General features: G+C 35.3%; 1 protein-coding gene and 1 long non-coding RNA gene across 2 annotated transcripts; both read left to right on the top strand.

The window, feature by feature from the left end:
* Positions 1-1,766, top strand: LOC117281041 (uncharacterized). Its single transcript, XR_004511634.2, has 3 exons — positions 1-135; positions 710-763; positions 1,433-1,766. It is a non-coding gene; the product is annotated as an uncharacterized lncRNA (long non-coding RNA).
* Positions 1,767-5,438: 3,672 nt separating this feature from the next.
* On the top strand, positions 5,439-7,208 carry LOC104114402 (dof zinc finger protein DOF3.1-like). The gene has a single exon (XM_009624847.4). The coding sequence runs from the start codon at positions 5,998-6,000 to the stop codon at positions 6,847-6,849; it is 852 nt and encodes a 283-aa protein (XP_009623142.1). The 5' UTR covers positions 5,439-5,997; the 3' UTR covers positions 6,850-7,208.
* The last annotated feature ends 4,617 nt before the right edge of the window (positions 7,209-11,825 follow it).

The raw sequence follows: 11,825 nt of genomic DNA, 5'->3' as shown, positions 1-11,825 counted from the left end.
CTCTCTTCATTTTACATAGAATCTGACCAGAGACACCATAAAAGAAAGGTCCTTGAGCTCTCTAATAGCTTCAAATAATTCTAACATCACGGGTACGAAATCGAAAAGCGATAACATCATAACGATCCCTACGACGTAAGTATCACTATATCACCTCTCTTTTTCTTTATAGTTTGAGTTTTGGAATGTATTTATTAGTTAATAAAAAAAATTTAATTTCTGTATTTAAGCTTTAAAATATCAAGAAAAGTTGATAGTTAGACCTCACGGAACGGTGATCGGAAGCCGTGAGTTCGAGTTATTTGAATTGTAGTGGACTGTTTTGTAGGCTGTTTTGTGTTTCTTTTGGGCTGTCTATTGTGCTGCTGATTTATGGAGTTTGGAAGGATAAAAATAGCGTGGAGAAACGCCACATGTGGTAGGGTAATAGGTTGGTCGCTCGTCGTTGTAGTTGCAGGCTAATTGATAATTTGTTGATTGGGTGTATTATGGTATATTTGGGGGTTTTGTTGTATTGAAGGTCCCGAATTGTAATTAGGTTAGTTTTGAGTTGCTGATTGTATTATGTTTGTATCTCGCCTATAATAGGCTTGAGGGAGCAGTAAAATCTAAGAGAAATGCTGCCCGTTTTATTTTAGAATCGAATTATCGTTTGAGATACGTAATATACTACCGCCATCTAAATTGTACACGTATTTCTTTGCTATAGGGTTGGCGCTCTAGTTGTCATAATCTTGTTGTTGAGTTGCATTGACGACTTGAGGTATGTTAAGGCTATCCCTTTTTTTTCTGGCACGATCCAAATGATACAAACGAAACGAGCAAAATACGCAACGTTCATAAATGACTATATTCATAGAAATACTAGAGGTGTCTATATTCTTGATTCCCCATGTGAATTATTATTATATCCTCTGTTCATGGGTCTCAGAAAAATACGTATTTGATAAAATTTGTCCAAAAGGCATATTGATTTTATGATATTCGAGAAATCTTATTAACGTATTTCTATTGCATTTCATGCATTTATACATGTACATTGACCCATGACCAGAAGGCGTTATATACGCGTATATTATATGTATATGGGATATGGAAAAAGGTTAAGGCGTTATATACGCACCACCACCTGATCAGCTGGTATATGTTGATGATTTTGCCCACAGTGGCCGAGATAATATGATGGGATGCCCTCAGAGGCTTGATGATATTATGTACACATATACCTATGCATTATACGACATTTACACGCACGTGCATGATATTATAAATATTTCAGGATTCACAAAGTTATTTAGACTCACAGGTGGAATTCTTTACCCCATGTTTCATCTATGTCTTTTATGTACTGATTTTCATGCTTTACATACTCAGTATATTATTCGTACTGACGTCCCTTTTTGCCTGGGGATACTGCGTTTCATGCCCGCAGGTGCAGGTAGACAGGCTGACGGTCCCCCTTCTTAGGATCCTTGATCAGTGAGAGTTGGTGTGCTCCATTTTATCCGGAGCTGCTTTGAGTTTTGGTACGGTGTGTTTACATATATATATATATATATATATATGGGTACGACGGGGCCCAGTCTCTTTCTTTATATATTTGTACACTCTATTAGAGGTCTGTAGACAGTCATGTATAGTTATATAGTATGTGGCCTTGTCGGCTCGCCCTATAGTATATATATATATATATATATATATGTATGTATATATGTCTTTTGGCCCTGTTTTCCTACGTACGTTGTTCATATGAATTAATAGTTTATTTCGAGACGTTATGCATGACCTACACTTATTTCATGTTTATATCTTAGACGAATGCTTATGGGTGTTCGATAGGTAAAACTCGGGCACTCGTCACGGCCTATCGGTTTGGGTCGTGACAATTATCTCCTTCATGGAGAAACGCCATTAATATCTAAATATTTATATCAAAGTGGGAACCACATAGTCATTACATCCTCCAGGGAAATATAAATGAATTATTATTTTCTTCGGGGTAGTTAATAACAACTAACCATAATATATCAATGTGGTTGTAGTAGAAAGCATTCTACAAGAATGCTTTTGCCTTAGAATGATACTTAATAAATTTATCCAAGATGTTTTGCGTTCAACAGGTATGTGTGAAAATGATCTTTATGCTACAAAAATAATATTTATATCTCTATTATTCTACCTCTTCAGGAGGTGAGTTGTGGTATTTCTTCATTCACTCCAAGGAATGAAAATGTGCTTCAAAAATAACTTTGAGTAGCTCATTATTTTATTTAAGTACAGAAAGACACTACTTCAAAATATTTTCCTACTTCAGGAGAAAATTTCAATTGTGTTACTTCTTCAGGAGCAAATTTAAAATATGAAATATTGAGTATATATTCTCTCAATCATATTAACTCTTCTGGAGGTGAATTGAAATATATTTACATCAAGAGCGCGTTCATATTTACGGCTTTATTAATATTATCACATTCACTTCAGGGAATGGATTAATATTTATCAAAAATTCTCATCCTTCAGGAAATCGAACATAATTATTTGAACGCGCATTAATCACATCAAATTGTGACGCTTCAACCTCTTTTAAAATATTTACTGTTTCAGGAGCAAATTGAGGCGTGCATGTAATATAGAGAATATTTCTCTAGCTTATCTTTAATTGTAACCATAGAAAGCCTAAATTATCACTTTTGGTTGTCATAGGCATATACCACTTCTCGTGGTTAACAAAATTTAGTTACAATAAGATATACGAAACATAACCACTTCTGGTGGTTGTATATTTCTTGCAAACTCTGCTGGAGTTTAAGCTGATCTAACAATGTTATCCACTTTATAATAATAATAAGGATGAAAACAGATACCAAAATAGGTATTGTATACGTAGCATATAATCAAGCAAGCGATGATAAAGATATTAAACCAAATATAAGCAAAATGCTCAAATTACTTTACTCAAATTTGGCCACTCCAGACGTAAGTGATATCCACATCACTACTGCCATGAAGAAAAGCTCACCACCTCAAGGATATAATCTGTCTTATGATGCTCGGAATGAACAAAATCTAACCACGGACATAACAGCGTCGCCTTACATCGGAGATGAACACTGAAATAGAAATTAAATTCAAAGTAAGTGCTCAAAATGACAAAGTCTCGTGGTGATAACGTGTTATAAAATAAAAAAATATAAAGTAAATAAACCGAAGATAAGTATAGAGAAAGGTTGATATATTATTCAACTTCATAATAATATATATAATGAACTGAAAACTTCTCTATTTATAGAAGAAAGGAAGCAGCTGCGAGGCTTTTCAGGAAGCAACTGCAAACTTTTCTTGAGCTGCTTGCAACCTGCCTGTTTAATATGAAGCTGCTGCAAATCTTTTAATTGAGTTGTTTGCAATCTGTATGTATCAGCTGCTTGTAGATAAACTTCAATAGAGTACCAAACGGATAATCGAGTAATAAATGGATATCCAGATTATAATTATTTTCATGACAGATTTCAATATTTTAGCATTTGTCTCAATAAATATGAAAAACCCATCTAAATATAGAGGTATGGGTGCGTGGTCACTGGTCAGGGAGCAGTTGTAATTTCCATTGCACATCCATAGGTCCTCCAAGAATATAACACGTCACGTGACATATCACGTGCCTCACCTAAGCAGCAAATTGCCCAGGGGCTGGGCTGCCTTCTTTCATTTCGAGACTGTTATTTTTGGTAGAAATTCAACAATAGGTTACAGGTGTTAATTGAAAAATAGCCAAAATTTTAAAAGTAATTAAAATTTCGTCATTTTTTATATAAAGATAAATTTGAACGAAAATATTATTTAAAATCCAAAAAATATTATATTTGAACTCCAGCATATTATGCTGGAGTTCCAGTATAATATATCGGTCCAGCATAATATGCTAGAAGTTCATACGCATGTGTTCCAATCTCCAGTATATTATGCTGGAACTTTTCGCGTATGGAAGTTCATATATAGGTGCACTGATCTCCAGTATATTATGCTGGACCGGTCCATATTACAGTAAAATAATAACTATTTTTCAATAACTTTACAAACGCTAACTATTTTTCAATTATCAGTTCGAAAACTGTTCGAACTGATTAGTCTATTATTTTTACCTGTTTTGTGGCACAGTTGGCCCAATTCGGCACCGTATGTTAGTTAAAACAACGTCGCTATTGTGTTATGTTTTGGCTGGGTCAAATCGAATGCATCACCTTACAGTTACCGTATAGATTTAAATTGTATACACTGATGGTATATAAATATTAAAACGATCAAATAATTGATATAGATAATACTGTAGATTATCTAATAGATTCAATGTAGCCTCTATCTTTATTTCATTCACGGGCAGTTTTATAATTAATAAAATGATAAAATCTGCTATGACAAATTAATCTACACTAATTGTGTTAAAATCCTTTAAATTATCAGGCAGGAATATCACTTAAATATATTACATTTATACTAGTAAGATCATAAATTGTTGCATGGAACATTTATAAGATTATCAGAACAGTCGACTAAAAATATATACTTATAGGCGTTTGGACATAAAAATTATAATTTTTATAAAAAAATAAAATTTGGAGTAAAGTTAAAAAATAATATTTAAAATTTAAAATTATGTTTAGACACGCAATTCACTAAAAATTTAATTTTTATAAACAAACGGGCCTTAGTACTTAGAAAGAAACTCTTTACAGATGAGCAAAACTTTTCAGTTTTCCGTAAGATAATATATCTAAAAATAATTTATGTGCCATTCTACACTTTTTTTGTGTGTCAAGTCAATTGAGTTGCCAATTTCGGTGTCCCATGGACGTGGGTATACCAGTCTTTTTCATTAAGCATGAAGATGTCAGAGTTATTATGTTTGAGAGAGGATGAAAAGAAAAACTAAAAGTAGAGAGAGAGAATAAAAAATGAGTAATAAGCTGATTAGTCTGATACATCTAACGCAACCCATTTGACAACCGCAACCCTCCACCTCCTGCCGGCAGCTCTCCGCCGCCGCCGCCTTCTCATCAACCCCTTGCTCCTTCAATATTCCCTAGTGGTCCACAAAAAATACAACACCTATGATCTCCTATTACTAGCTAGACCCCTACTACTTTCAAAGTGTTATGACTTGTCCATTAATTCTTGCTCTCTCTTGAGTTTACTTTTGATGATAACAGTTCAGTACGTAGAAGCCTATTGAGAAGCAATTTTTTGTCTTTATTGCCAATTTCTTGTCTGCTCAGAGTTTGTTGAACTGAAAATTATGGCTTCTTTTTCTTTATTTGTTGAGACGAGATTAAACAGAGAAACAGAACATTAAAACTTACCTCCTTGGTCCCATCTCAGTATTCTTCTTACTTTAACTGAACATTAATATGTAGACACTCACGCGACTCTCTTCCGCCCCACCCCCCCCAAACAAACCCCAAATTCTTATTTCTAACTTCTCTAAGCTAAAGTAAAGACCTATAAAGCTTATTTGCCAGACTTTGTCTTCGTGCAACGTCCGTACACAAAAGTCCATGTCTAATTCTATATTTTATTTTCATTCTAGTCTTCTCTCAACTTTTTCTCTCGGTTAATCTCAAGAGAACCAGAAGAAGCCAGGTGGTGGTTATTTAATTCTTTGCCTCATTTATAAGTGGTGTTATCTACCAAGATTATGTTTAGTTTTGTGGGATTTGTATTGAGATATTTCATCTCTTAAATTTAAGTTCCTTATAGATGAGATGATCCCAAATGAAGCATAATCTTCTTGTTGACTAGAAGTTTGAGATTTAATTTCAAACATATCTCTGGGGTGGAAACAGTTAAGAGTTTTTGACTTGCATGCAGTTATTAAATCTCCCAACCCAAAAAATCTAATTTTTTAATCTGTAGTGAGATTAGGATTGAAGAAGTTATTTCAGAAGAGCAGTATAAAACCCTTAGAAAGTTTCTTTTTCATCACTACGGAAAAAGTTGGTGATGGAGCAAGGAAGATCTGGAGGAGAGAATGATCGGAATCAGCAACGAAAAATGAAGATGCCGGAAAACCTCTCAGCGGTGGCACAACCACCGCAGCCACCGCCGCAGAAATGCCCTCGTTGTGATTCAAACAACACTAAGTTTTGCTACTACAACAACTACAGTTTGACTCAGCCACGGTATTTCTGCAAGACCTGTAGGAGGTATTGGACTCAAGGTGGAACCCTAAGGAATGTCCCCGTCGGCGGTGGTCGCCGGAAAGGCAAATGCACGACGAGAGGCGGCGGCGGTTCATCTTCTTTATCAGCCGGTGAAAGTTCATCAAGATCTTCTCAAGGCGCTCAGCCTCCACCAGTAGTACCCTTAAATATGACAACCAATTTGTCAGCAGCAGCTGCTTTTTTCTCAGGTAACAGTATTTCAAGATCTCAGCCTCTGAATTCGTTGTATTCTAGCGGTGGATTTCTGTCTTCGTTAGCTGCCATGCAATCACAAGGTGTCAATCAATCCAGTAATAGCCAATTTGGTGGTACTGGTAATACAGTACTGTTGCAAGGTTTCCATAATCTTCCTAAGGAACCACAACAAAGTGGGTTTTACCAAATGGTCAATAAAGAAAAGTCCAATGAATCATCCTTTTACCTATCTGATCAAACCCTGCAATTTCAACATACAAGGCCTCTGGGTTCTTGGACACAGAGGTTCATCAACAACAACAACAACATGGATTCTTGGAACAGCTCCGCCGGTAGCAGCAGCGGCAGTGGAGGAGCTACCAATAGCACCACAGCTGGTTCATCTCTCAGCCCTAATCAGTGGCCTGATTTGCCGGGGTTTGGCCCATCTCCATGAGATTTTAGGGTTTCTTTGGCTTTTGGTTTTTTACATACTGAATTGTTAGTGTTTCCATCATTTTTCTTGATTGAATATTGGGTTTTCGGGGGTATCTGAGCTTTGATCACTCTTCATCCCAAGGAAGTGAATGGATCGGAAGAAGTTTTTTAATGGTATGGTATTTAATTTTCTACGTTTTTATTTCTTGTAAAACGCAGAAAATATAATGTATGTGGAGACATGAACAAAAAAAGGGTTGGCTAGGCGCTAGCTAGCTAAAATTGTTGTATGATATTTACCTTCTTATAGAGAATTTGTGGATTGGGTTAGGTTTGTATTTTTTGAAACTTCTGATCAAATGTTAAATGTGTTTTGTATGTTAGCTCTTCTTTTTTGTTGCTTTAATTCAGCTTTATTAATGTGCTACACTATCAGTTAGTTAAAAAAGCAAAAAGAAACTTGCTTGTTCCTTTTGCTTATTTATTATTTAGAGTTATAGAGTGTGAAAAAGTCTATAAAAGATAACTACCATATGTAAAGAGAGAATTTTATGCATGGAGAGATTGAGTGGTGAGCTCATCTCTTTGCAAAAAGTGATAGACAAGATGTTTCCTTTCTTCTTCTTCTTTTTGTGTGGATGAGCCCTCCTAATTCTAAACGTTCAATTTTTTTTATTCTTTTACCCAAATCTCTATATCGAGACATGTGTTGCTTGTTCTCTCTAGACATCAAATGGACTTTTGGGAAGTGGACATCACTTAATTAGTTGAGATATTCATATTACATTAATTTGTGGTTTCAATGTGGCAATTGGCAAGTTTTAATTCCTAAGATCTTTAGCTGCGGCTATATATATTCTGCATGAATTTGGCATACCCTAGTTGAATATATAGTTAGGAGTAATTAGTATAGTTAACGAGTAGTAGTGGTTTGACTGAATATTTAATTTGTACTCTTTTCATAATGGCATGATGAATTGAAAGCAACACGCACACATTCCCTTTTGAAATAATCAAATGGATTTGGTAGATATGGGGGTAGAGAGTGGGCATACCTGAACCAAAAATTAAAGTTGGACACGTCTGATATGCACCTTGGTTTAAATATTTTATGTTGTCCGAAGTATAAATTAAGTTTAATTAATAAAGTTTGTTTCCTGGAACATGAATAAACAAACATAAAGTAAAGTACTCTTTTTTCTTTGTGGAGGGGTTGCGGTTTTCGAGCAAAGCATATCTTTGGTCTGCCATGGGTTTAGATCTTCCTCAGAGAATATTGGCAGGTTGGGAATGAAATCTCTTGGGTCTAAGACATCCCTATGGGATGATCAATATGTCTGTTGGGAGAATAACCCTCATTTTCTTAATTCTTTTAGTTTTACGATAGTTCTCTGACTGACCAGTGACCACTATGGTTTCCTCGTTCGAGGATGATTACACTTGGTCATTAGTTAATTTACTACTTCCTCTATTCTAAGCCTCGTCTGGCCATTAATTTTGCAAGTTTTTTTCATATTCTTTTTTGTCAAAACTTGTTTGTTTATAGATTTTATTCATATTTTGATAGATTTGGAAAATAAAATTTTCAAATTTCAAAACTAACTCTACATCTGCTTTTAGCCCAAAATATTGCTTTTAGATTTTTAACAATTTCAAAAATTACTCTAAATATTTGTATTTTTTTTAAAAAAGCACGTCATTTATTATAACTCAACTAACCCACAAACTATTTGCTATTATTTTTTTGGACTGATGGATCTTGTAATATTATTGCAATTTGACAAATTGTATAGTAGCTAGTGATTGTGTTATTAGCTGTTAATATTGAAATATCAGGTTATGGTTTTGAACAGGGTATTATGCAGTTCATTATAGAAATGATGATTTTGTACCAAACCTATCTATATTCCGGACTATGATTTGTGATAATTATAATGAATGGCATCGATGTAGGTTCTGCATATACAGGATTATCAAGTTTGTTTGTTTAGTATTGTTGGATATTTTTGATAGTTTATACAACTTTTCAAAAAAAAGTGAAACATCTTTTGAACAATGATGTCCAAACAGATTTATCATCTTCAAAATAAATTTCACCCAAATTAAATTTTTTAAAACAAATTAAATTTGGGAATCTATGGATAAACGATAGCTAAATAAACTGTTTCAATTAATGTGAAGGGGTACGGAGTGTGAAGATCACAATTAAATTACTCCATATATTTTATGTGAATTTGGCTATAGATGATTTTTTGTATATTTTTAAAATAAAATTATATAGGTGCAGAACCATATGAAAAGTAGGAGTCAACATAGCCTATGATTCAAAAAATTTAAGAAATATTTTAGAAAATCATAATTCAAGAAAAACTTATTAACTCCTCAATTAGTTATACTTTAACAGGAAATGGGAAGGATGGAATATTTCTAATGTTATAAATTAGAGGTGATTTTATAGAAATACTCTACTATTCCCAGTTGCTATAAAGTACATAGGATGGTATTACAGTATTGCACTATCTGTTCAATTTGGTTTAACAAAAGAGTTCATATTATTGATATTTGTAGGAATACAAATTTGAAGAATATGATATCTCCAAATAAAGTCGATGGGATGTGTTAGAATTGAAAGGCTATTCTTGTTTAGGTTTATAAAGGAACAATTAGTTCTGAATTGTTTCTGGAAACAAAATGTTCGATGTGGCATATTAATGTTGAAAAGTCAACAACATTGATGGCTACGAGTTCTAATACAATTATAAATAAGATGTTTAAAAAGTTTTAAAATGTTACTTTTCTGTCCCATTTTATCTAATACGGAGTATTAAATTAGACACAAAATTAAAGATTTTTTATTTATATGTATGTATATAGTCGTAGAACAAAATAAAAATAATACCTTTAAAGTCAGTTTAGAATATCACATCATGTCTTGAATTAAATTTGAATTTTAAATATTTGTTAAGGCTGTATGAAATAAATTTATTAGTAGATTTATGTCAAATATTTTGTAAAGTTAAAGTGAAAAGTATATTTGACAACTTGGAGCAAATTTGAGTATTTTCTTAATTGATATTCAACGAACTTTTTGAAATATTTGTTATATGACATGAAAGTTATTATATATGTGATCTCCTTTCGATAGACTATGAGCTAAATGACAGTTTGATACATAGACGTTTTGACTCACACTGAATGTATTTACGCTTGTAAATGAAGTTTGTTTGCCGAAAAAATCGGATAACGTTAGATTTGTGTATGGTTCTAAGGATATGCGATACAATTCGATATAAATCGCGTGGAGAAATAGAAATATGTGTATTGTTGACTATGAGAATGAAAATAATAAGCAAAAAAAATGAATAAGTTAAACAAGCACAAGGGGATAACTATCAATATAAGAAGTGATCTTTTATTGCCGTGCCTTTAGCTTACAAGGATCTTCTTTTATAGAAGATGGTCATTAAAAAAAATAATAAAATAAAACATATAGTGGAAGGCTCATGATGACTTGTCTCTTCCTTGATTCCCGCCAAGATTTTCTCTCTTGGTGCGGTTGCAACGGCTCTTGTCTGTGAGCTCAATACTGGCTCGAACTCGTTACTGGGCAGTGCCTTGCAGATCGATTCGGTCACGGGCTAGATAGGATTATCGAGCCGACTCCTAGAGCGACCTTCGGGCTCGAGGCTCGTTAGTACCGACCTTAGAGCTCACTCCCAAAATCTCATTCCGACTTTTAAACACTCGAACTCGATCGAACGTAGGAAGGCCGAAATCTATTTCGACCGTATACAGATAATCCCCTCGTTTCTCGGAAAAGGATGTGGCGAGAAACGATATGATTTCCTAGTAGCTCGATCAGATATACACTAATATTTTTATCGATCCCGACCATGACGTATGTAATGCTCGATTATCTTATGCGTATTTACAGTTCCCGACTTTATCGAGAATCCGAATTTTTTCTTCCCCTATGGGGATTGCCAGTTACCTTCGGTCCTTTGGTGACCGGAGAAGATCAATCAGTGAAGAATGCGGTGGGGCCCGCCTGTCTTTTCAACGAGGCCCAACATGCTTTGAATCGGGTAACTCCGATGGCGTTTTCGCCGCTTCTTTTACACAAAGTTGTAGGTAATTCTAATGTTTCTCCTTTTGTTTGCGGGCTTCGGTATTTCATCACGAGGCTTTTCTCCGAATCAGGGAGGAGCCTGATGCCGAGGTTCGAAGCCTCACTGAGAAGAGTGACTCGAAAAAATTTCAAGCAGATTTGACAGCGGCTCGGGAAGAGCATGAGGAGACGGCTGAGCAGGTATTCCGAATGTTCCATGATGGTGAAGATGAAAAAAAGATAACCACTAACGATCCGATCCTGCAGGTTCGGCAAAGGATCGAGCAGATTGGACGGCTTAACTCACAGGTAGATGCGCTGCTGGCCGAGGCAGAAGAATTTAAAAGGTGTATGGATAACCTTGCCTCGAAAAAAAGGAAGTCGTCGAAGCTCAGTTGGAGTTGTCCGATGCACAACTTCAATTTGCGAAAGAAAATGCTTTGGGGCTGATCGAAAAGATGAAAAAGCTTCAGCATCGGTTAGATTTGGCCACTTTAGATAAAGCAAATTTGGCCAAAGAACTCGAAGTGGCTAGATCTGAAGTGGTCGAGGCCAATAAAAGAGTCGATACCAAAGTGGCTCAGTTCAGGATCGATGTCGAAGTTAATCAAGCCAAAGCAACAGGCATGGTTGAACATGCAAAGTGGCAGGCTCAGAGAGAGGCTCTCGAGGGGGTCAAAGCTCAGGGCTTCGATATTGGGGCCGAGATTGAAGTCGCCAGGGCGGAGGAGAACAGAGCTCGGAGGTTGGCTTTTCCTGAGGAGGACTCCGATGGCTCGGGGGAGTCTGAAGACGAGGAAGATGCCGAGAATACGACCTCCGATGAAGATTGAGTCATTTAGGGCCTTAGGTCGATCGCTACGTTCTTGTGATACCGCTTTCGATTT

This window comes from Nicotiana tomentosiformis, chromosome 2, assembly GCF_000390325.3.
Source record: "Nicotiana tomentosiformis chromosome 2, ASM39032v3, whole genome shotgun sequence".
Taxonomy (NCBI): Eukaryota; Viridiplantae; Streptophyta; class Magnoliopsida; order Solanales; family Solanaceae; genus Nicotiana; species Nicotiana tomentosiformis.
This window is presented reverse-complemented; position numbering and strand designations above follow the sequence as displayed.

Bases quoted from the DNA above. Each gene is read 5' to 3' on its own strand.
- LOC104114402 (XM_009624847.4), top strand. From the start codon at position 5,998: ATGGAGCAAGGAAGATCTGGAGGAGAGAATGATCGGAATCAGCAACGA.